Consider the following 26,128-nt stretch of genomic DNA (forward strand, 5'->3'; position numbering starts at 1 on the left):
TCACGTGTTCATGTCCTACTGACTAGAAGGTGAGATGTGTCCTGAACCTACTGAGGACTGGGGCAAAGGACTGGTGGAGATTGATGATCGGATCGTATTCTGATGATCAGAGAGCCGCAGTCACTTAGGAGCTGTTCTGGGATATGTTTCGTGCTCGCTACATTCCACGAGTTGAGCGGGAGCGGCTAGCTCAGGAGTTTATGGATTTGAGACAGGATGGTGAGACGATGACGGAGATCATCCATATGTTCAGTGAGAGGGCGATGTTCTGCCCAGAGTTTGCTTCAGAGCAAGATCAAATGACACGTTATCTGAGCATGCTCAAGACGGATATTCGACAGTTTGTGGCGACTCAGCGTTGTGATACGCTTCTGGAGTTACAGGAGGTCGCCAAGCAGCGTGAGTTGGAGATTGAGCTGCAGTTGAGGGAGCAGCGGAGGGCCCCGGCCCAGTCGCGCCGGCACCACAGTGTTGTGATACGCTTCTTTTAGTTGATTCTTTTTATAATTTCTTTTTGTTGGAACAATTCTTTTTTATCAGATTATTATATATCAACAAATATTATTTTTAGTATATAATATTTACATCATAATAAATAATACATTATTGGATTATTAATTTTGTAATTTGTTTTTTTTTTTTGAATTATTAATTTATTGAAATATTAATTTTAACTTATTACTTTTTTAATATAATAAATATTATCTTATTGGATTATTATTTTATTTTGAATTTATACTATTAATTGTTTTTAATTTTATTAGTTTCACCACAATGTCGCCGAAATATGTAAAAGTGTCGCTTATCATCGTCAAAAAATTAGCAGGATCACCTCCAAACACCTTCATCGGATGTTCAATAGATATCATACCCTATTCCACCCAGCGTTGTTGGTAGCCACCTACGACAACCTCTTCATAATCCACTTTAATCCTTTATATCTCGCATAATGCGCAACAACCCCCGATAACATTTATAAGTGGTGGTGGTGACCGAGTGATGGTGGTAGTATTTTCCCATTGATTTCTCATTATAAGCTAGATGAAATGAAAGTGTTTGGCAGCGATCCTAACAATTCCGATGATGAGAGACGACGATTTTGCGTATCCCATGGCTTTGTGGTGGAACCAATAAAATTAACAAGAACTATTATTATAATATGATAAAATAATATTTAGTATATGAAGAAAATAATAAATTATAAGTAATAATCCAATAAAATATAGTTAAAAAAAAAAAGAAATTACAAAAATTAACTAAAAGATAATAATAATCCAATAATATAATACTTATTATGATATAAATATTATATATTAAAAATTATATGTATTTATATATTATAATTCAATAAAAAATAAATACTTCGACAATTTTTTTTAAAAGAATTAACTAAAATAAATTAATAATCCAACAAAACAATATTTAGTATATGAAGAAAATAATAAACTAAAAGAAATAGAAGAAATAATCCAGTAAAAATAATTTTAAAAAAAGTAATTAAAAATATTAACTAAAAGAAATTAATAATCCAATAATATAATATTTATTATGATATAAATATTATATATTAAAAACTATATGTATTGATATATAATAACTCAATAAAAGAATTACTCTAACAAAAAAAATTAAAAAAAAAAATCAACTATAATAAATTAATAATCAAATAAAACAATATTTATTAATATATAATAGTATATATTAAAAATAATATTTATTAATATATAATACTTCAATAAAATAAAAAAGAATGTATGCAAAAGTGGTCCTTATGGTATGGTAAAAGACAAAACTGCGAAAATGGTTCCTGAGGGTAAAATTGTCATTTTAAAAAAGTTAACAGTCAACCAGTTAAACTTAACGGACGAGGGACCAAAACCACAATAAAACTTGTTCAAAAGGACCAAATCTGCAACTTTTCAAACGTTTGGACCATAACCACATAAAATAAGAAACCACGGGGACCATTTTTGCAATTTTGTCAATGGGTAAATTTGGAAACTTTATCCACTATGGAAATATTAGGAACTAGGTATGATGATATGTAGCACCCGGTTCCTGGTACGTAAATCTTATTTGAAGTATTTCCTTTCTTTTAGCCTTGGACTCGGCGAGTCATAGGTCCGACTCGCCGAGTGGATGCGGGACCCGAGACACGTTTAAGTTGGCGACTCGGCGAGTCACAGCTGTTGGATGAAACCCTAAGTTTCAGGGGTTTGCACCCTATTTAAGCGACTTACCCGCCCCAGGCCAGCCCCCATTCTCTCCCCAGAGCTCCCAACCCTCGTTTGTGCTTGTTCTTTGAAGATTTGAAGCTTTGTTGTGTGCTTTTGAAGGCTTTGAAGGAGGAAGGAAGTAGATCCAGAAGAAGGGAAGCCATCCAGGCAATTATTGTGTTCTTCCAGCAGTTCCTTTGAGGTATAACCCGTTTTCCTCATGATTCTATGCTTAGTACTTCATTTGGGTCTTTCTTGGTCAAATCCCCAAGCTTGTGTGTGCATTATATGTCGTAATAAGATGTTTGGCCTCTGGATCTAAGCAAGATTGAGCTCCAGGAGCTCAGATCTGTTAGCTTTATGGCCCCATGTTGCTTGTTAGCCCTAGATCTACCCTTTTGAGACATTTTGAGCCCTAAAATCCATATTGGTGAATATCCACACGTAAAGTTGGAAACTTTACGTGTGATTCGTGTCCTAGAAGTCTAGATCTATGAATGGCATGGACTGGAATCGAGCAAATCGGTGTATTTTAGGAGTGCATGGCAACGACTCGGCGAGTCGTTCATGTGACTCGGCGAGTCTGCTCGCGAGTCTCCGAGTTTGTCCCCTTTTCGTTGTGTCGAGTGAGCAGTGAGTCGCAGGGTGTGACTCAGTGAGTCGGAAGCTTAACCCATCTATGGAGGTACTCGGCGATTCAATTCCCTGACTCGGCGACTTCAAGGCAACCTCCTTAGATCAAGAACAGACTCGACGAGTTGTTCATACAACTCGGCGAGTCGCGGCATAAGTGTTCTTCGGATGAAGATGGACTCGACGAGTTGTTCATACAACTCGGCGAGTCTTAGCATGAGTGTTCATGGGATGAAGATGAACTCGACGAGTTGTTCATACAACTCGGCGAGTAGGATGAAGGACTTGAGTATCTGTTAAGAAGGAGAACTCGTCGAGTCGTCGCCTAACTCGACGAGTAGGAACGGGTTTCAGGGCAAACGTTTGAGTAGGGACTCGGCGAGTCTGGTCAACTGAAAGTTGACTCTGACCGTGACTCAGGATTGGACCAGGGGTAAAATGGTCATTTTACCCAAAGGACAGTTAGCAGTATTTGATTGAGTATGTTGTGGGATTTGTAGCCGGAGGATTTCCAGAGCAGCAGCAGCAGTCAGTTAGTTCCCGATCAGTTCAGCAGCTACTTTGAGGTGAGTTACCTTCCAGTAGTGGTGGGTCTAAGGCCACAATGCCGGCCCACCAATAGGAGTTGTATGACTAGATGATTGTCTCTGTGATATTCATCTAGGGTCGTTACTATTTGTGTATGCGTATGTGCTAGTATGTTATGTTGCTATGTGCTAGGGACAGTAGGGGGAGTTAGTCCCCTAAACATCCGGTCGGTAGGACCGAAGGGGAGGCCAGCACCCAGATATGCTAGGCAGTATCCGGTCGAAAGGACCGAAGGGGAGGCCAACACCCAGATATGCTAGGCAGTATCCGGTCGAGAGGACCGAAGGGGTAGGCCGGGCACCCAGATATGCCTGACAACTTTTATATGTTATGTGATTATGTGGTATGTGGTACAGTGGGGGGACTCACTAAGCTTTGTGCTTACGTTTTTCAGTTGTTGTTTCAGGTACCTCTTCTTCGAAGGGGAAGGAGCTGGCGCGGTAGCGGCACATCACACGCACACACTGGTTTCCGCATTTACGAGATTTTCTGGGATTCGTACTCTGATGTATTGATGATTGTATGATTGACTTTTAGACTCAGTTTATGTTTGTCATGGCTTAATCAAACAGTGTTTTTAACTAGTAATATTTTCTAAAGTAATGTTTTAAAAACGAAATTTTGGACGTAAATTTTGGGTCGTTACAAGTTGGTATCAGAGCCCTGGTTTGAGGGATTCGGACACACCTTCGGGAGTGTCTGAACTCAAATCAAGGGATTAAAGGATTTTCTAAAAGAAAATGTTTTCTAAAATTGAGAAAAGAGTTTTGAGAAAAAACGAAGTGTGTGATGTGCGCGACCGGCCGAGCTCAAGTAAGTATTCCCCAAAGTACCCATATAAGTTTATGTTGTGTTTATCACCTTTCGTAGAACAGCATGCTAGAATAGGACTAAGGATCTAGGAGTGATGCCTTATGTGCCTACTATTTGTGTTTCAGTTGTATGAGAAATTGCATGCTAGTTATTGAGTAGACAGTAAGTAGGATAGCCTGATTAGGTTATGCCTGGTAGTATGAGCTTAGCACTTTATGCTAGCTCAGTTCCTGAAAGTGGATAGAGTTAATTGAGATTGTTACCCTTGTCTAAATGTTGCTTGCTTCGTACTATGTGGGACTTCGAATAATGGGAGTTAGCCATTAGGCGAATACGATGGTTCTTGTTCCGACCCTAGTGGGCATATTTAAATTTGAGTTCGACTACGAGGAGTATGTTACGTGGTCTAGAGGACCAAGTTAGATGTAACATCTGACTTAAGTCAGAAGGTTGAAGTTAATGCGATTGATAGTGTCGCGCTCGTTGTTAAAAGAAGTTTGTAGGTAGAAATGCTACAAGCTAAAATGTGATTATATCACATTAGAATATGAAGGAAGGTATATTCCATTTTGGAATTTAACTCTAAGAGACCTGAGTCTAAGCATTGCATCATTCGATGAGAGGTCAGTAGAGCACGACCCATCGGTTTGTTACAATAGATAAAGGAAAGTATTTATCCTAAGAAGAAGAAGGAGTCCACAATAAGGACTTATTTGGTAACTTGAAGGTTACAATCGTAAGTACAACATAGTACGATAATCAGATGCAAGATTGGGCATCTTCTGTGGTCAAGAAAGCTATAGAGTTAAATACTCTTTCGAGGAAACATAGAAGTTACGGTTATTACCTAGGATGAAGAAATAACATGTGGAATCATTACGCAAGTGATCACGACGTGGTGGCATAATGCAACACGTCTATTTTATCTGTAAGTGATCACGACATGGGGAAGGAATTACCACGACGCGGGGGTCTTCTGAGTTGACTTTGACCGCTAACTTTTTAACCGGTTTGACTTTTGGTCAAACTCGTGTAGAATTGAGTATCTAGCTAAGGGATAATATTGGTTTGGATTTAGGAAACTCGGGTAAGCTGTTCTACTGATAAGGATGCTGTTGAGCTTCTACTGTTTAGTTCATGTGATTTTTCACCCTATACTTTGTACTGCAGTATGTATCATTGTGTGTAGGATGTCGTCATACTGTAGTGTTATGTTAGAATGGTAGATTTGCTATGTTTACCTGTGTTTGATTGTTATTGATTTGTTCATAATATGGTTGGGTTGAGGTCGTATTGCTTTGTGTTGTAAGCCAACAAACCCAGGAGCAATCCAGTCATAAGTTGAGGGCTGGGAGGGGTAGTCCAGTTTGATGTTGTGGTCTCGGGAGCAATCCGGTCTAAGGATGTGGGCCTAGGGGCAATCCGATCTTAAGTTGTGGGCTTAGGAGCTATCCAGTATTTGTGATAGTGGGTCTGGGGCAATCCAGTCTTCGTGCTTTGAGTTCGGGGGCAATCCACTATTTGTGGCTATAGGCCCGATGTCCATGTATTTATATGTATTTTGTGTGGGGTATTTCGGGGGAAATCACTAAGCTTTAGCTTACAGTTGTGGATTCAAATGTTTTTAGGTACTTATCGGATTACGAAGGCGGGACCGTACACACGCACATCAACGGTTTTATGATTCGAGATTCCACATTGTTTTCCTTATAACTCTTATTTTGAATTATGGTTTACGAAAAAAAAATGTTTAACTTTAATGTAACTTATTATAAATGTGTGTTTATTCTATTTTAAAAATGAAAGCTTTATTATGGAATTTGGGACGTTACATATCGAAGTCGAGGATTTTATTTGTTCGATAAAACAATATTTATTATTATTATTATCCCTCAAACGTATCGCCCTAACTGACAGACGTAACACTAGTCACACTATTCAAATGCGCTAACCAATACGTCTGTCTCACCATGGTTTCAGACTACCTTGACCAACCCTAATGTCCAGTCACCAATCCAAAACATGCATAGGAAAGTCGCCCAACTACAAACGGACATCTGCTAACTTTAGTAACAATGCATGCACCACTACCATGGCTAAGCCAATCACAACTTAGACATGGAACAAAGGTACGATCCTCCAATCAGAGCCATTGTCTTGATCCATGTCTGACACTATTGTGTCCATGAGTAAGATCTGTGCCAAGGTATTCACTATAACAGTAAAGGGATACAGTCCTCACTCACTTCACTCTAAACTCACTCATATACTTATCTCCACCGGAGCACGGGTGACGCCCTATATCTCTTGTTATTATTCAGATCCCCACCGGGAATCAAGCCTACCACTATCGAAGATCCACACGTAGGTCCGACTTCACATCAATATATTTTACAAATTCAAACATTTTTTAAAGAAAAATAACAATACAACAATGAAGATGTATTATGGTATATTGTATTTACTATATATCTAATACTAAATATATATTTTTTATATTATAGTTCTTGATGCATAATAATATACATTTAAGAATCTTAGGTCGCGTTTAATTACTGAAAAACAATTTCTATTTTTTGTTTTCAGATTCAGAGAAATGAAATATGTTTTCATTTTCAGTTTTCATTAGAAAATTTAGAAAATACATTTAGCTAAAACTTATTAATTTGTTCATTTTCTAGTTTAGAAAATAATAAAATGTGCTTAAATGTGTATTTTCTATCGTTTTTTTTTATTTTTAGTAAATGTAGTGGTGCGAGTGGGGTGGTGGTGGCGGGGTGGGGTATTGGTGAGGGGCGACGATATCGTTGGCAATGGTGGGGGTGGGGGTTTGGGTGGTGGTGGTGGCGGCGGCGGCGGCGGAGGCGGTGGTGGTGGCGATGGTGGTGGTGGTTGGGTGTGGTGGGTGGGGGTAGGGTAGGGTGTGGTTGTAACATCCCAAAAATACAGACCAAAATTTTCATTTTTTGATATAGAAATTCATAAAACAATTTATAGAAAACTTCATCAAGTTATTTCATTTCATAAAAAGCCATAGATCATAAGTCTCAAAATCATATCATAACATAGTAACAACGTCAGAGTACAAATCCCAATAATCTCATATGCGGAAATCGTGTGTGATGCGCTACTACCATGCCGGCTCCTTTCCCTTCGAGGAAGTAGTACCCGAAACCAAAACTGAAAACTGTAAGCACAAAGCTTAGTGAGTTCCCCCATCATACCACATACCATATAATCATATAATGCCTAGCATATCTTGGTGCTAGCCTCCCTTTCGGTCTCTTTCAACCGGTAACTGCCTAGCATATTTGGGTGTTGGCCTCCCATTCGGTCTCTTTCAACCGGTAGCTTCCTAGCATATCTGGGTGCTGGCTTCCCCTTCGGTAACTTTTAACTGGTAATCGGGGACTATTTCACCCATACTACTACCACATAATACCCTAACATAAACATATAAATCATATATAGCCTAAAATATATGGGTGTTGGCTTCCCCTTTCGGTTTCTTTCAACCGGTAACCGGAGACTATTTCATCCCTACCACTACCATACAATAACATAACATACTAGCACATAAAGCATAACAGATAGTAACATATCATACTAGCACATAAAACATAACACAAGTTTGTACCCTTCAAAGACAAAAAAAAATCATGTGGAACCATTTAAACAAAAATACGAAACATTGTTGGGCTAGAGTAACAATACCAATTTGGAATTAGAAAATTATGCAAAACAATAATTATCAATTTTTAAAATTTTCTAAATGCTTTGTAATTTTGGAATAAGAAAATTTTTATTTTCCGTGAAAAATTTAAAATAACTGTTGAACTAAATGCATTTTTCAAAATTCCCATTTTTCTTGTATTTTTTTTCTAAAAAAGAACACTTTTTCATTTATAATAAAAAGATTTATCTATTAAATGGATTACAATACCTACGACCATTTTCTTTTTTTCTTTAGTCCAATCTAAAGGTGCATATCAAGAACCGTTATTTTACAATCGGATTTTTGAAAACCGGTCAGATTAAAATTAAGCTGTCGGTTAAGAATATGTTTTTAGAAAAAAATGATACTATATATTTTTTTTCGATTTTTCTTAAAAGAACGAATTTGAACTGGTTTGAAAAACCAGTTTTCTAAGGGGGTGTTTGTTTTTTCTCTGCAGGTCTGCGTGACCTCTTCTGTCTGCGAGGCGCAGACCACGCGCAGACATAATGGTTTGCAGTCTGTTTGTTTTTCTGAAGTGCGCAGACTTAAAAACGTTTGCGCGAGGTCTTCACCACACAGATATGGGATAGCCTCTTCTAAAGTCTGCAAGCCTTTGACCTAAAAAAAACGCGTTTTTTTTTTTTTGTTTCCGCCTCCAGTCGTCGTCCAACCTCCCACCTTCCCAGAAAAAACCCTCGATCGATCGTACTCCATCTTGCAGCGACCAGCACCGTCGCAACCATCCTATCCGATCAAAACCATCGATCGCCGCCTTCCTCTCCGATCCGGCGTCCTACGATTTTGCGACCATCACGGTCGATTGCAGCAGCGAGCGAACAACAAGGTCACAACGACAACTTCAACTAGCGACCAATCTGGTTTGTCTTCACCTCTTTCTTTGATTGATTCACATTTTTGTTCAATTTCAATTTCAATTCATCTTGATTGATTCACATCTTGTTTGACCGATCATCTTGTTTGACCGATCAAAACCATCGCTGCCTTCCTCTCTCTCTCTCTCTCTCTCTCGATTTCAATTTCAATTCATCTTGTTTGAATCACATCTTTATTCAATTTCTTGTTTGATTCACATCATTGTTCAATTTCTTTTTTGATTCACATCCTTGTTTCACAGAAAATTGACAGCCAAATTCCCAACAAATAGAAAATCTTACCTGTAAACAAATTGGATTTGTAAACAAATTGGATTTATATTTTTCTTTGATTGGAAGCCAATATACATAACTGTGAATCAAAAGATTTCATTTTCTCTTGTTGATTGTGATTGTTTATGTGTATATGATTTTTGATTGTGTATATGTATATGATTGTTGATTGTGATTGTTTATGTGTATATGAGTTTTGGTTGTGTATATATATATATATATATATATATATATATATATATATATGTATATATATGATTATTGATTGTGTATATTTATATGATAGTGTATATGTATATGATTGTTGATTTTGTATGTATATGATAGAAAGCATAAAAAAGAGTCATAAGTTTTGTTTATTTGATAGAAGTAAAGTTTTTGTCGTTAAAGTGAAGTTTATTTGATTTATAAAGTTTTTTAGAAAACTTTGATTTTGTATGTATATGATAGAAAGCATCAAAAAGAGTCATAAGTTTTGTTTATTTGATAGAAGTAAAGTTTTTGTCGTTAAAGTGAAGTTTATTTGATTTATAAAGTTTTTTAGAAAACTTTGATTTTGTATGTATATGATAGAAAGCATCAAAAAGAGTCACAAGGACATCAAACATGTATCAGTTGAGGAAAAGATGGCTATGTTTTTGATGATGATCGGACATAATCAACGTTACGTGATTATCAAGCGGAGATTTCAACACTCGAAGCAAACAATTCATAAATTTTTTTTATGAAGTGTTGGAAAAAATGATGCGTTTCGCACAAGATGTTATAGTACCAACATCTTTTAATCCGAATCCAAACATTCCAGGACATAATAGGAGGCTACGAAGGGTTTTCAAAGGAGCAGTTGGTGCACTTGATGACACTTTGATACATGTTGTTGTCCCTACTAAGAAACAAGACTTATATAGAAGTAGGGGAAAAGGAGATTGCTACCAAAACGTATTGGCAATTTGTGACTTCAATATGATTTTTACATTTGTTGTGACCGGGTGGGAAGGGGTAGCGCATGACTCTAGAATATTATCAGAAGCAGTAGCCGATCCACAAGCATCATTCCCGTTTCCACCACCAGGTAAATTTTTGTTTTTTTTTTAAATATTTTTATTTTAATTTGAAAATTGATTAGTGTTTTGCATTTTTTTCAGACAAATATTATCTTTGTGATGCCGCGTATGCATACACTCGAGGATTTATGGCCCCTTATCGTAATGTGAGGTATTGGCTTGGAGATTTTCGTCAAAGACGTGCATTGACCAATAAAGAAAAATTTTACCATGGACATGCAAAACTTAGGAATGTCATTGAGCGTGCTTTTGGTGTTTTGAAAGCACGCTTCCTTATATTGAAGAGGATGACACCATTCCCGTTTGTGACACAAAGAAACATTGCCATGGCATGCTTCGCGCTTCATAATTATATAAGGAAAGAAGGATTGAGTGATGAGTATTTCGCACGATACGATGAACCCAATGTCCCATTTCGAAATAACAATGTGGCCATTGATGATGATGAAGACGGGATTCCAACACATGGTACTGCAGCAGACCGTGAATATATGACTCAGTTACGTGATGAAATTGCTGATCAGTTGATGCACAATATAGATTGAATTGTTTTAAATGAAATTGTTATTGTAAAACATTTTTTTTTATTGTATGACGAATTTAGTTGCATGAATTTTATTTTCAATGTTATAAGACTATTATTATTAAAATTTTGGTGTTGAAAAATCATTTTAAGTTTGTAAAATAATTTTATTTAAAATTCAGTTTATTTCAGCAGCCTGCAGACGTTAAAAAACAAACAGTCTTCTTATTGCAGACTGCTGACGTTTGGTCCACCTCTTCTGCTGCAGAGGCTTGCAGATGTGGTCCGCAAACTGCAGACATTTTGGCTTCAGAAAAACAAACAGCACCTAAATGAATTTCATTTCCAAGAAAACTAAAACGAGTATATAAAAACATTTTTTTAATAAACCGGTTTAAAACCAATATTTGTGCACCTCAAGTATGCTATAGACCATAGTTGTCAAAATCGCGATCCTGATCCTAGGATCGTACGATCCTACGATCTTAGATATGTAAAACGATCCGGATCGTATTTGGGGTAGGATCGCAGGTAGGATTGTAAGATCGTAGGATCGAGATCCGATCCGATCCTACCTTCCTTTGATTTTTTTTTTTGCAAATGGAATTTTTTTTACCACTTTATATATTTTACCCTTCACCATTCTACCATTTATCATTTTTATTGTGACTTATGACTAATATTTTGAAGTTTTTATAACTTTTGAACGAAAAATTTAAATTTTGAAATATTTTTCATGATTAAATACTATAAATTAAAATTATATTCTATTTTGTGGGATCTTAAGATTTCGATCCCGATCTTACTATCCCGATTTTGCAAACCCAAAAATGATCCTAGGTAATATCCCTATCTTGACAACCTTGCTATAGACTTAATTTTTTTATTTTATTTTTATTTTTAAATTTTATTATTTTAGTAGTTACGAGAGAAAAGCCCAATGCTCTTCTTACAGAATTTGGGCCGGTACCAAATTTAACAAAGGTCCATCCAATCAAGTTCCAAGAGATTGAATCCCAAATTAACAAAAAATATAAATTACAGCAAGTCTAGCCTTCTCTTCCCCATTTTGGATTAGGGTTTTGCAGCCGTCCTCAAAGCGTCAGTAAGCAGCGGCCAATTCTCCATCTCCGTCGCCATGGGTCGTATGCACAGTGGAGGGTACTTTCTTCCTCTATCCTCCTTCATCTGTCTGTAGTTGCATATGTGAAAGTTTTAGGATTTTTATAAAATTAGCCATGTTGGTATTTTAGTAATTTGGAATCCGAGTTTGAAATGATCTAGCACTATTGACAAAAATGTTTCCAGTTTGGGTTTTTGCTTTTTAGTAATTTGGTACCATGATTTCAATGGTTGAATATTCATTTTTTTTTACAGGAATACGATTTTATTGATATGGATACTCAATGATCCATTAAGATTAAAATCTCGAGAGGTGAAATACCAATAAAAAAATTAATTAAATTGGTTGGGAACTTTAAACAAGTTCATTATGGGATGATGGTTAATGAAATATCAAACTGTACTTAAATTGCATATATATTTTCCAAAATCTATAATTTCGATCATGTATATTCTTTCTCTAGATGTACGAAATTAGATTTGGGAGGCAAAATCAGAATTACATGCACAGAAATGAGAGAATACAAGTTGCTGTTTTTCTATAATCAGATCAACATAGGATTAATTATACGAAGATTATGGATTTCTAAAATCTATTAATTTTTTAAACCAAACACTAGATTTTATAGGATTTGAAATTCAAATCCATGGAAATCCTTTTAAATACTTTAAAACAAACGCCCCCTTATCATATTCTGGTAAATAAAATTTTAAAATATGATATCTTGATAGAAATCTTCTCCACATATATATACAACCTCAATTTAATTATAAATTTCGATATAATTATATTATTCGATAATATTTTGATAGTTTTAGAACGATGGATTATCCTATGAAACTTTTTGTTTCCTTGGCTTAATTTGTTTTTAAGTTATAACTGTTAATGCGTAACATGTTGGCAACCTGTTAGGAATGGAATCCTGCCGTTTTTCTTCTTCAATTCCTTACATTTCCTATTCTCCTATCAAAAATATCATCAACTTTCATGCCCTGACATTGACAACCTACGATTCCATCAACATTCATACAACCCGTGAACCCGATCTTTCTCTACCTCTGCTCCTTCTTTTACAAGGTATGTCTCTCACAGCATGTCTGGTGCACACTACCCTGACCATTTGTGGTCGGACGTGTAATCAGGGGCGTAGTATTATTGGGGTCAGAAGGGGCCATTGACCCCTGAATTTTGGGCTAGAAGTAGGAATTGTAGTTCAAAAAAAATTAGTTATAGGCCTGTTATCTTCAAACTTGGGCTTTGGCCCCTCCCGATTCCTAATCAGCTTAGTCCAATAGTCCAAATTCTCCAAGGGGTATCAAGAAATCAAAATTGGTTCATCCCCATTTGCCCAATTCGCTGCCTATCTCATTCTCGCCTGCTGTTCGCTGTGTTGCTGTCTCGCTAGTCGCTTGTTTCTTGTGTCGCTGTCTCGCCAAGTCGCCTGGTCTCACTCTCGACAATCGCCATCGCCAAGTGCCCAAATCGCCGCCATTCACAGAAATCAGGTATGTAATCCCGAAACCCGGATCCTGTTCAGCTGTTCTTTTCTGATTGTAAGATTGTTGATTGTTGCCTTGTTGGTGTTGGCGTGTTGCACTGCTGCTGCTCTTTTCTGTCAGTCTGTTGCCTATTTATGCGTTACTGAGGTTTTTTTTTTTTTTTTTTTTTTTTTTTTTTTAACTTGGCATTTGCGATTTGCCAATCGATGTATAAGTTATGAACTTATAGATTTGGTTATTGTTGGCGTTGGCGTTGGCGTGTTGCACTGCTGCTGCTGTTTTCAGTTTGATTTTTTATTTTTAGGTTTGGTTATGATTAACAGCTTGTCAGCTTCAAACAAAACTGAAACGTGAAAACAAATAGACAACTTTTACACTATCAATTTGATGTTGTTGAAATTACACAAAATATTGTTCCCAACATCTTCATTTCTTATATCAATTTAGGACAAAGAAACAGAAGGTTTTCATGTACTTACAACTGAAACCTCACTACAAATCCTAATCTACTCTCATTCAACTACACTCAACCCTAATCTAAAACAGATTATACGAAGAGAAACATCTGATCATTAATCTATCAACAAAACAACCAAAAAAACTTTAACAACTTGTTAACAACACAAGATCAGAGAGAAGTAGAAAAACACGAACAACGAAAGAAGAGAAAACCCTAGATCTATCTTGTAAGCTGAAGACTCTCTCATCTGCCAAAATTTCTTCTCTCTCTTCTTTTATATCTCAGTATTAAGTATATGGATCAACCCGACCATATCAAAAGATCCGCGTGTGTATCCGTCCCTGCATTTACACTCTAAACCCACTACAAATACTTTTAACATAATAACTCCTTTAAGAAAACAAATAAATATAAGATTGAAATATTCCACTATTTTCAACATTCCCCCTCAATCAAAATATTTATTTGTTTTCCTTAAAAATATCAACGAGACCCATTTTTTTAGATAAAAAATCATGTTGTTTGATATTCAAAGATTTTGTAAGTATATCTGCATTCTGTTCAGAAGAAATAATTTTAACAAGTTTTATAACTCCATTTGAAATTTTTTCTCTTACAAAATGCAGGTCAATCTCAAAATGTTTAGTTCTTTCATGAAACACTGGATTAAGAGCTAACTTAATCGTTGAATCATTATCACAAAATACAGAAACTGGAATAAAATTCTTAAATCCTAATTCAAAAAAGATTTTCAAAACCCAAATTATTTCACATGTAATAGACCCAAGAGCTCTATATTCAGCTTCAGTGGAAGATCTAGAAACAGTAGACTGTTTCTTACTTTTCCATGAAATCAAACAATTATTAAAATATACTAAGTACCCTGTTACAGATTTCCTTGTAGTTAGACATTTTGCCCAATCTGCATCAACAAATCCACTTAACATAAAATTATCAGATTTAGTTATTGCAATTCCTTTTCCAGGACATCCTTTTAAGTATCTTAACAACCTTAAAGCAATTTTTAAATGAGATTTCCTAGGTTTGTGCATAAATTGACTTAGCACTTGAACTCCATAAGCAATATCTGGCCTAGTAATAGTAAGATATATAAGTTTTCCAATCAGCTTTTGAAATTCAGTTTTATTATCTAATAACCCATTGTCTTTATCATCATTTCCTGTATTTATCATAAAGTTTGTCTCTAATGGAGTGCTAACAGGTTTACAACCAAGCAATCCATACTCATGCAAAAGCTCTAAACAATATTTTCTTTGATTTAAACATAAACCATTATCAATATTTATTAATTCAATACCTAGAAAATACTTAAGAACTCCAAGATCTTTAATCAAAAATTGAGTTTTCATAAATTCTTTAACCTTTTTTAACTCAGTTTCGCAATTACCAGTTAATATAATATCATCAACATATACAAGTAATACAGTTATAGAACTTTCAAATCTTCTAATAAACAGTGAATAATCACTTATGCTTTGTTGAAAACCAAACATAAACAAAGAAGCACACAATTTTTCATTCCATTTTCTAGGAGCTTGCTTTAAACCATATAATGATTTTGTAAGCTTGCAAACCCTAGAATCATTTTCAGAATAATATCCAGGGGGAAGAGACATATACACATCCTCAGATAGATCACCATAAAGGAAAGCATTATTTATAGCTAACTGATATAAAGGCCAAGAATTATGCACAGATAAGGAAATAACAATCCGAATAGTCACAATTTTTGCAACAGGAGAAAAGGTTTCTTCAAAATCAATCCCTTCTCTTTGATTATACCCCTTAGCAACTAACCGGGCTTTATATCTTTCAACTTCACCATTTGACTTATATTTAATTTTAAAAACCCACTTGCAACCAATTGGTTTTCTGTTTTTAGGTAAATTTGTTATTTCCCAAGTGTGATTACGATGAAGAGCTTCCATTTCTTCATTCATGGCATTTACCCAATTAGGATCAGATAGAGCCTCATAGTAATTTTTAGGCTCTACAGTCTTATTCAGATTGGAAACAAAACATTTAGCATCAGTATTAAGCAAAGAATAGTTAACAGATCTTTCTATGCCATATTTATATTTTCCTTCTATAACATAATCAGCAAATTTAATTGGCATATGTGATTCACGTCTAGACCTAGATGCACCTATAGATAGTTCTACTGAAGGGGTTGAAGACAGATGACTATTTTCCTCAGACATATCAGAAGATAAAGGAATAGAACCAACAGAATGAGGCATATTTACCTCGCCACTACGGTTGACTGACTCAATTAAGTCACTGTCATCCAAGTCAGTAGCTGCATTAATACCATCCTCCTGTGACTCCACTCTCAGTTCATCTAAATTTATAGAATCATTTAAATATTCATTTTTATCAAAGTCATCATAGGAAAAGGGATCAACAGGACCAAAAGTATTAAAAGTTTTATCACCAACAGTTGACCTCAATTTATAAGGAAACACTGACTCATAAAACTTCACATCCCTGGATACAAAAGAACAATTAGTATCCAAACTAAGAAGTTTATAGGCTTTCTTATCAGAGGAATATCCTAACAAAACACATTTTTCTGCACGCACAGAAAATTTATCAGATACATTTTGTCTAGCAGCAAAACAAAGACACCCAAAAACTCTTAAATGATCAAAGTTAGGAGTTTTTTTTAAAAACAAGTTCATAAGGAGATAACCCATTCAAAACAGAAGTAGGCATTCTATTTATCAGAAAAACAGAAGTTAAAACAGCATCTCCCCAATACTTAATAGGAAACCCTGACTGAAACATAAGAGAACGTGCCACATTAAGAATATGTCTATGCTTTCTTTCCACAACTCCATTCTGTTGTGGAGTGTAAGCACAAGAGGTCTGATGAATGACTCCATGTTCTATACAATAAAACTTCATTTGATTATTTACAAACTCTGTTCCATTATCAGACCTTATAGTCTTAATGTTAACACCAAACTGATTTAATAGAATATTTACAAAAACCTTAAAACAATCAAAAACTTCACTTTTAGATTTTAAAAGAAAAGCCCAAGTTGCCCTAGAAAAATCATCCACGATAGTCAAAAAATACTTATAACCCTCAACAGTAGCCAATCTATAGGGACCCCAAACATCTAGATGAATCAATTCACCTAATTGAGATGAATGATGCTGACTATGAGAAAAGGATTCTCTAGTCTGTTTTGCTTTATGACAAGTATCACAAGGAGGTAAGGATTCACTTCCAAAATTCAGTTTATCTTTTAGAGCACTTAAAGCCTGGTCAGCAGGATGACCAAGTCTACTGTGCCAGGTAAATTTTGAAACAAAACACTTAGGAATAGTTAAACTAGCAGAATTACCTAAGGGAACATGATCAAGGTAATAAAGACCCCCTGATTCCCTACCATTCTCCACCATCTCCTTTGACAGTGAATCCTGAATTTTACAATTATGTTCAGAAAATACAACTTCACAACCACTATCCTTACAAAGCTTGTGTACAGACAAAAGATTAACATTAAAGTCTGGAACAGCAAACACATCAAATAAAGTAAGGTGAGAAGATAATTGAATGTTCCCTATTTTGTTAATAGGAGCAGAAGACCCATTAGGATGTTTAACAAGAAGATTAAGCTTAGACACATCGACTGTGTCTCGAAGTTGTGACTCAGAGGCTATCATATGTTGATTTGCCCCTGAGTCAACAATCCAACTCTGAGAATTATTTTCACTGACAACAGAATTACAACAAGTAAACGAACATGTACCTGCCATATTAGCAGCAGCAGATACATCCTCATTGATAGAACTGTCACTAATAAGACGAAGAAATTTGGAGTATTGTTCACTTGTAAGATAGTGAGCATCACTCTTGTTAACAGTCTCAGAAGAACCTACAATATTGTTATTTGAACTGATAGAAGATGAATTTACAGAAAAGGATTTACTTTGGTTATTACTTTCATTTTTCTGTTTAAAATCCTTTGGAAAACCAATCAGTTTATAACATCTATCTATTGTATGGCCTTTAAGATTACAATGTTTACATTGCAATCCTTGATTTCTGATCCTGTTTAGACCTTGTCCCTTCTTAAAATCATTAACTTTACTGTTAAACACAGACACTTGAGACTTCGAAGGAACAATAGAATTTAAAGACCCATTCCTTTGAAGAGATTCTTCTCTAGAAAGAATGGAAAAAGCAGATTTAACATTTGGTAAAGGATCCATCAAAAGAATATGACTTTTTACTTGATTATATGACTCATCAAGACCACTCAGAAACTGCATTAGTTTCATCAGTTTAGAATGATCATTAAGTTTAGTAGCAGCCTCACATACACATTCAGTTAAACTAGTCAAACCATCAAATTCCTTCCATAAAGAATCAAGTTTATTGTAATAATCGGAAAGAGACGAACCATTCTGTTTTAAAGTATTAATTTGTTGATGGATATTGAAAACTACAGATCCATCAGCCTTATTATAAGTTTCAAATAATTCATCCCAAATATCCTTAGCTTTATCAGAGTAAACATGACTAGCATAAATGGATTCAGAAATAGACCCTAAAATCCAATTGCATACAACAGCATTAACTCGTTCCCATTTAGAGGTTTTAGAGACATCAGTTTTTTCAAGAGTTAAAGTTCCATCCACAAAACCCAACTTATTCCTAGCCTTCAGACCTCTAGACATGGCACTACGCCATAACCGATAATTTTCATTTCCAGTCAGTTTAATGGTTATGATTGAGGCTACAGCATAATCAGAAGGATGAACATATAAAGGATCATCAAAATCGGCAGTAGTACCATCTTTAGGAGTACCACTGCCTTCAGGAGTATCTCTTGCCATTCTAAATCACAAGGAACACACAGAAAAGATAGGAAATACACAACACACAGAACAAGTAACCGACCCTGTGTTGACTTAAGTCCAGATGGTCACCACAGTATGTCGGGGCCCAAGACAGTCAACCACAGAGTCAAAGACACAACCAAGAAACAAACACAGTATACGCGAAAACAAAGAAGAAAATAGAAGAACAAGAACACCCTTACAGTGCTATAGAAGGCGATGTTGTTTTTTTTTGTTTTTCTTCAAATCGACTCCCTAAATCCGTTCCCTACAAGGGTTTATCGGTGATGAAATCCGACCACAAGAGGATTATTTCAGATAAGGGATTAATCGATAGCTTCCAGAGCGTATTTCCTTTTGTTCAAACTTGTAGTCACAACGACAAGAAGATGAGAAGAAGCGCCAATCTGCAAGACCAATCAAAAATCTCGCAGTACCAGGATCCAAAGAGCAAACTAGGGTAAATAGAAAACGAACCCTAGATCTAACATATTTAACAGAAAACAAAAAACAAAAATAAAGGAATCGATGTACCTTTTTTTAAATCGTTGAGAGCGAAGATCACCAAACGACGATCAGCCAACCAAGCCGTCGGGATCAACGAACATGAGCCTTAGAGCTCTGATACCATGTTGAAATTACACAAAATATTGTTCCCAACATCTTCATTTCTTATATCAATTTAGGACAAAGAAACAGAAGGTTTTCATGTACTTACAACTGAAACCTCACTACAAATCCTAATCTACTCTCATTCAACTACACTCAACCCTAATCTAAAACAGATTATACGAAGAGAAACATCTGATCATTAATCTATCAACAAAACAACCAAAAAAACTTTAACAACTTGTTAACAACACAAGATCAGAGAGAAGTAGAAAAACACGAACAACGAAAGAAGAGAAAACCCTAGATCTATCTTGTAAGCTGAAGACTCTCTCATCTGCCAAAATTTCTTCTCTCTCTTCTTTTATATCTCAGTATTAAGTATATGGATCAACCCGACCATATCAAAAGATCCGCGTGTGTATCCGTCCCTGCATTTACACTCTAAACCCACTACAAATACTTTTAACATAATAACTCCTTTAAGAAAACAAATAAATATAAGATTGAAATATTCCACTATTTTCAACAGATGTTAGTAAAATCTGTAGCCAAGGTTATCCAGACGACGAACGCCAACGGGGTCGTCTCTCTCTCTCTCTCTCTCTCTCTCTCTCTCTCTCTTCTTCACCGTGGAGAGTACTCCATGGAAAGAGTAGTGGCCGGTCTGAAAGCTCTTCACAATCGTTGTGGTGGAGAGTATTGCATATGGTCTAATCAAAGAGCATGCTAAGACCTATTTCAACAAAAAAATCGTACCACTAATGCATGTCATAATCATGTAAGTGAACCGCACACAAGCAAAACCTTCAAATGAATGGCATAATCATAAAAACTCATCCCTAATACCATTTCTTTTATTTTGGACAAACACAAGCAAAGCAACTTTGTAAATAAGAAAAATTAGTAAAATCATGTCAATTTCAAATATAATTTTGTAAAAAAAAAACATCGTAATTTGTATTTTTTAAACTTTTAACAGATTTACAAAATCAAATAAATTTTAACAAAAGAATTAAATCCATTCCGTTTTTACAGCCAAACTTTTTAACATATTTAAATTCATTCATTCATATTTCAATGAGTTTCAACTTTCATGATTCCGATTCCTTCCAAAAATCAGAACAATCTATATCCTCAAGGAACGCAGCTTAATCGAAATATCATTAAACACCACCTTTCATCTCTTCAATTCAATTCCAAGGTTCAATTTGATGTTTTAATTAACCAAAGCAATTCGAAAAATACCCAACTTTTTACCTAAAATCTAGAGAACTATCATTGTCTTCAACTAAGATATTAGCTGTAGATATGCTTGACGTGTTTCCTTCTCTTTAAGGTAAATTTCGTAAACCCCATTTATAGTTTCGAGTTTAAAGTTTTCCTAAAAGGAGGGTTTTTGGCAAGCTTAAAAAATAAATGTTTGACTTATTATTGGTTTCATACTGTCAAAAAAAATAAAAAAAAGAAAAAAAAAAAGAAAGGATAAGGTTTTTTTTAAAAACAGATTATAGCTATTGAGAATCTCTAAGTTCATTTTTCATATTTCATTTATCTTTTACTTATCAAAAACTCTTTATTCCACCCTTTTTAAAGAAAAAGAAAGGATAAGGGGGGGCCGGAAATATAATATGTATAAAAATTGGTAAGCAGGGGGGCCACAGCCAAAATTTTATAGTTTTGGGCCTAAAATGAATAAAATGAAACTAAAAAGACTATTTATAACCAAAAATTCAGGGGGGGCCACAGCCCCCCCTAGTCCTAATAAAGCTCCGCCTATGGTTGTAACCCTATATCCTTTAAATAATTCCTCATATGTATCATTCGAGGTTCATAAAAAATGTATTAGACTCCACAACTCAATATGTTTTTTTTTCCCAAAACCTCAATGTAACTCGAACCTTGATGAGAAATCAAAAACGATGTTCCTATATATAAATGTCATTATGTCAATATGATTGTAAATCTCATCATGAAATTAATCAAATTCTCCTTACTTGGGATATGTATGAGTCGCATAACTACAATATTTCTCTTTTCCTAGCGTGTTATTTTTCTTATATTGCCTGAGTAAGTCGAAAACCTAACAAATCTTCGATTACCAATCTAACCTAATAAATGAAAATCAATTTTGCCAAATGTCATGTTCTTATTGATTTTGGCACATGTCATTTTCTAAAAGTTTTTAAATTATGTTTTTTCCACTTGTCATTTTCTTGTATTTTTCATTTTTTTTTTTAAATTTAAAATCCATATTTTAGTGAGATTTATATATGTAAAGTAGATCATTCTATTAAATTTGATAATAAATGTTCTACAATCTTTCAAATATCTTATATTATATGATTGTAAATCTCATCATGAAATTAATCAAATTCTCTTTACTTGGGATATGTATGAGTCACATAACTACAATGTTTCTCTTTCCCTAACAAATCTTCGATTACCAATTCAATAATACACAGAGTATAGAGTTCCTTGCTTTTTCTTCCACTGTTTGCTCTCCTTCCAGCATAGATAACACCCCTAGTTTCTTTCTACATAACATCCACCAATGGAACAAGTTCAAAAAACTAACAAAAAAAAAATAGAGATTTTCTTAGTAACAGAGACCAAATACAATACCTTTATTTTCGACCACTATTGCCACAACACACAAACTCAAATCATACGACGTATTCAATGAAGTATAACAACATTTACCAAAAAATACATGTATAACTATAACCCATATTGGCCAAACTATAATGAGTTCAACTCAATCTATGTTGATTCTAACAACCTTTTTAGGTTGGCTTCTAGAAGAACTTGTCTGCTCTTGATTTTCACTCCTCAACCTCCCACTTCTCTGGGAGCCACCCGCTGCCTCAAGCGCCAACCCAAATGGTCCCATGCTACCAAACCCTATAAAACCATCATTAAACAAAAAAGATGTTTACTGTTAACTGTTTACTATTTACTGTTTAATAATTACTTATTACTGATGCTTACTTGGCTTCCCAAAAGAGTTGAATTCTTCGTTCCAATCAGGGATGTGCATGTCAGCATTACCTTCCCATTCTTCTTCACAACTAGCCAACTCATCTAAGCAATAAGTAAACCAATTGCCTTTGTTAACAAGAGCAAATGTTCCTGTATATTACCCATAGTTTACAAACTAACTCTAACCTTGGTTAAGGTTATGTAAGGTCTGCACTTCCCCATCTGTACCAAGTTTCCTAGTGACAGAGTGACCCTAGTGAGAAACCACGTAACCAACTTTAGTTTCCACATACTCAAATAACAAATCAAAAGAAGACTTTCAGGGGCTCATTTGCAAAACCCGAGAAATACACGGGGTTGTATTTAAATTTTTTGATTACCTTGTCATGTATTCCTTTAGAAATTCTATGTGTTGCTTGACCTGTTGTTTTATCAGCTTCTTTGGTGTCTTCAAGTACCACCTGATTGCCAAATATAATAATATATTGATTAATATAAAAAAATCAGGAAATCAGATTCGAAACAGTGTGGGATATTACTTACTCCATCATTGTTTGATTTTCTGGTTGTTGTTGCAGTGTAGTATGCTCCATTTATACCACCATATGTAACTTTTTTAAACTAATGCTTTGGGTCTTGGTCCTGTTGTGATTCTTGTTGATGCGCGTCTCCTTCTTCACTTTTTCTGTCATAATGTAATTGGTTGGATGGAATGGAATAGAATGAACATGGTAATGGAATGAGTCGTTGCTTAAAAATTAGAATGAAAGTTTGAGTGATAATACATTGATACCTTCATCATCAGGATGTTCTATAAGGGGATCTTTGCTAGATGTGGCAACTCTGTGGGGTTTGTCATCCGTAACAACCCCAGAATTACCGTTTTGCCCTTCTTCTCCTTCTCCTTCATCATCAGAATCTATCTCTTCAATAACTAGCCCCTTGGAACTGTTTGCATTTGAATGTAGCAAATCCTCAGATGAACCATGTGTATCAAAGATGTTATTGTGTATCCACCTAAATAATACAACAATTTAACAGAAATTCATCAATTATTCTATTTTTCTGATAAAACAATCTCATAAAACAGCAATTAAACGAACAGAAAACACTTCCAAAAAAAATTCGTACCTGATTTCAGTTCAAGATAGATCTGAAACAATTGAAAATGTGATGATTGGAGAATCGATGTATGAAACGAACTAACGAAGGGTTTAAATGTAATTCAGTAGTTTGAATTCCTCTTGTCGCCAGCTTCGGGTCTAGACTGTTCTCAACTTCTCATGAGAAACACAAAAATCAACTTTATATTTTCACTTACCACCCTCGAATTCCTAAAAAGTAGTACCAATCACCCAAACTTTGTAAAATTCGCAAACGAGGGAGGTTTATAAGAAAGGATTTATATAGTTGTTTGGGGCTTGGGGCAGGAGAGGGCCTGTGGGCCACGTAACTTGGGACATAACCTGCATTCTGTGTGGGCCATATTGTGTCGAAGGGATGACGAGTCCAGGCGAGGTTGCAGTTGCACGTGACCTATATTTCGGTTGGAAGAAAATCAATGCACGTGACCTTCAGGGGCGTGTTTTGGAGAGTTTTTGGGCGACGAAGGAGAGGGGTGTGAAGTTCAGTGAAGAGAAGATCCAGTGATTAATCGAATAGACGAATACATCGTGAAAAAAAGTCTGATCTCATAAGTGTGTTTCCTTGTTTAAATATAGGGTTCATGTTGGAATATCTTGTTACTGTTGGAATCGGAATCTTGCTCGGGCTTACATAAATATTCTTTTAAATTGCAAATGCTAAAGCTTTTTTCACGGTGGCGCCACGACTTCCATAGCCACAACCGACCACAAATCCTCCGTCACCTAACACAATCTCATTTTGAAGACGACCCACCTTTTTGCCCAATCCTAAAACCCCAAAATCAGAAGAACAAGAAACTCAAAGAAGACGCATCAAATAAGAAACCCCAAAACAAATTCCCTATAAAATCAAATCTACCCTTTGATTTCAGGTACTCGTACTCTGAGACCAACCCTAGCCTCGAACCCATTGGGTATCGAGAAACCCCCAAATTCTCTCCTTTTGGGCCGGGTCGACTTGACCGGAAATGGACTGGAACAGTGGCTCCATTGCAGCAGGCACCCGACATGGCCAAGGTTGAAGAAGAGAGAAATGCGATTCTTGGGAATCCGTTATCAGAGGAAGAAGTATCTGAACTCGTTGAAAGATATCGACACAATGATTGCTCTCGCCAAATCAATTTGGGTAAACATTGAATCTTTGCAAAATTGTTTCCATAATAGAATCAGACAAATCTTATTAAAATTGTTGTGGTAGGAAAGGGTGGGGTTACACACAACATGATTGATGACATCCAAAACCATTGGAAGAAAGCCGAAGCTGTGAGGATCAAATGCTTAGGAGTCCCGACTCTTGATATGGACAATGTCTGCTTCCACCTCGAGGTTTGAAGTTTGAAATCACACTTGTTTTGCTAATTTGGATCCTCTAACAAAGCTATTAGCTTACATACAATAATTGCAGGAAAAATCGGGTGGGAAGATCATATACAGACAGATTAACATCTTGCTGCTGTATCGTGGACGAAATTATGATCCCAAAAATAGACCTGTTGTTCCTTTAATGCTATGGAAGCCATATCCACCGATTTATCCAAAGCTCATAAAGAATGTTGCTGATGGCTTGACATTTGAAGAAACAAAAGAATTGAGAAACCGAGGACTTAACTCTCCTCCACTAATGAAACTAAGTACATGACCATTACTCATTAGCCAAATGTCTTATATACCCTTCAAAAATGACAAAATTAGGGAAGTTTTCAACTAATAGGGGTTTGAAATTCGTGCAGCAAGAAATGGTGTGTATGCTAATGTGGTTGAAAAAGTGAGAGAGGCTTTTGAAGTTGAACAAGTAGTGAAGCTCTGTTGTGCACATGTGGGTATGAGTGACTCCAAAAGGATCGCTGTGAAGCTAAGGGTATGTATTTTGTGTTTTCTTATTTGTGATAGAAAGTTTCCATCTTTATTATGTCTTTTTTTTTTAATGAAATTCTCTTAACACAGGATATGGTCCCTTGTGTGCCTATATTGTATAAAGATGAACAGATCATTCTCTGGAGTGGGAAGAAAGCCACGGAAAATACTTTGAATGATTTATAAGTGGTAGTGATTTCACCCTGGTTGACATCATGATAAACCATTATATCAATTTAAAAAAGAAAGATTATATACATTCTATGAAGGGCAAATAGGTAAAATAGTAGTGTCGTAATACATTGAGCCATGTTTTTTTGGCTTAATCCATTAAGTCATTTTGTTAAGACTAAGTTTTTAACCCATTAATTTCATCAAGTCGAAGAAACAACCTCCTTAGACCTAAACCTAAGATCTTAATTATGGATTTTGACTTCCTTATTTGACAAATAGCTAAACTTTTTTGATAGAATTTGCCCGATTTGACTAAGTATATTGTTTAGGGTTAAGTGCAAGAAGGAATGAGACAATTTCATTGACTTGTTTATAATAGCATCCTATTTCATTTTATTCGACTCACAAAATTGTATTTTGAAAATTCTACACAATTATAACAAATAGCAATGGCATGCAAACACAAAGTGATTTTCACTACTATAATGGGATAGACTTTTTAGAAATATAAGGTCTTAATAAAAAAAATTGAAAGAATAATGTTATAATTGGGTACATTCTCAATGTACAACGCCTTAATAAGAAAAAGATTGAAAGTACAATTTTAATAGAGTATCTTAACATGTAGCATGAGGGTACCAAATGTATTTAATTTGTTAATATCTTTTACGTATTTCGTTAATGTG

At 35.3% G+C, this 26,128-nt stretch overlaps 3 protein-coding genes across 3 annotated transcripts; 2 read left to right on the forward strand and 1 right to left on the reverse strand.

The window, feature by feature from the left end:
• The first annotated feature begins 9,875 nt into the window (after nucleotides 1-9,875).
• LOC145067405 (uncharacterized) lies at nucleotides 9,876-10,743 on the forward strand. Its single transcript, XM_079014556.1, has 2 exons — nucleotides 9,876-10,206; nucleotides 10,280-10,743. Exons 1-2 carry the CDS (start codon nucleotides 9,876-9,878, stop codon nucleotides 10,741-10,743), a joined length of 795 nt encoding a protein of 264 aa, XP_078870682.1.
• A 2,396-nt stretch (nucleotides 10,744-13,139) lies between these two features.
• LOC145069128 (CRS2-associated factor 2, mitochondrial-like) lies at nucleotides 13,140-25,675 on the forward strand. The gene is made up of 6 exons (XM_079016099.1): nucleotides 13,140-13,349; nucleotides 23,991-24,540; nucleotides 24,613-24,740; nucleotides 24,820-25,045; nucleotides 25,145-25,272; nucleotides 25,359-25,675. Exons 2-6 carry the CDS (start codon nucleotides 24,069-24,071, stop codon nucleotides 25,452-25,454), a joined length of 1,050 nt encoding a protein of 349 aa, XP_078872225.1. The 5' UTR covers nucleotides 13,140-13,349; nucleotides 23,991-24,068; the 3' UTR covers nucleotides 25,455-25,675.
• LOC145069130 (uncharacterized) lies at nucleotides 21,862-23,994 on the reverse strand. Its single transcript, XM_079016100.1, has 7 exons — nucleotides 23,401-23,994; nucleotides 23,063-23,286; nucleotides 22,813-22,954; nucleotides 22,650-22,730; nucleotides 22,456-22,522; nucleotides 22,279-22,371; nucleotides 21,862-22,191 (listed from the first exon to the last, which is right to left on the reverse strand). Exons 3-7 carry the CDS (start codon nucleotides 22,860-22,862, stop codon nucleotides 22,120-22,122), a joined length of 363 nt encoding a protein of 120 aa, XP_078872226.1. The 5' UTR covers nucleotides 22,863-22,954; nucleotides 23,063-23,286; nucleotides 23,401-23,994; the 3' UTR covers nucleotides 21,862-22,119.
• Nucleotides 25,676-26,128: the final 453 nt, after the last annotated feature.

This window comes from Lactuca serriola, chromosome 8 (assembly GCF_051521515.1).
Source record: "Lactuca serriola cultivar US96UC23 chromosome 8, Lser_US96UC23_V15, whole genome shotgun sequence".
NCBI lineage: Eukaryota > Viridiplantae > Streptophyta > Magnoliopsida > Asterales > Asteraceae > Lactuca > Lactuca serriola.

Bases quoted from the DNA above. Each gene is read 5' to 3' on its own strand.
- LOC145067405 (XM_079014556.1), top strand. From the start codon at position 9,876: ATGATGCGTTTCGCACAAGATGTTATAGTACCAACATCTTTTAATCCG. The intron at 10,207-10,279 runs GTAAATTTTTGT...CATTTTTTTCAG, and splicing joins ATTCCCGTTTCCACCACCAG to ACAAATATTATCTTTGTGAT.
- LOC145069130 (XM_079016100.1), bottom strand. From the start codon at position 22,862: ATGGAGCATACTACACTGCAACAACAACCAGAAAATCAAACAATGATG. The intron at 22,372-22,455 runs GTTAGAGTTAGT...CTTATTGCTTAG, and splicing joins CTTACATAACCTTAACCAAG to ATGAGTTGGCTAGTTGTGAA. The intron at 22,192-22,278 runs GTAAGCATCAGT...ATGGTTTTATAG, and splicing joins CAACTCTTTTGGGAAGCCAA to GGTTTGGTAGCATGGGACCA.
- LOC145069128 (XM_079016099.1), top strand. From the start codon at position 24,069: ATGCTAAAGCTTTTTTCACGGTGGCGCCACGACTTCCATAGCCACAAC. The intron at 24,741-24,819 runs GTTTGAAGTTTG...CAATAATTGCAG, and splicing joins ATGTCTGCTTCCACCTCGAG to GAAAAATCGGGTGGGAAGAT. The intron at 25,273-25,358 runs GTATGTATTTTG...CTCTTAACACAG, and splicing joins GGATCGCTGTGAAGCTAAGG to GATATGGTCCCTTGTGTGCC.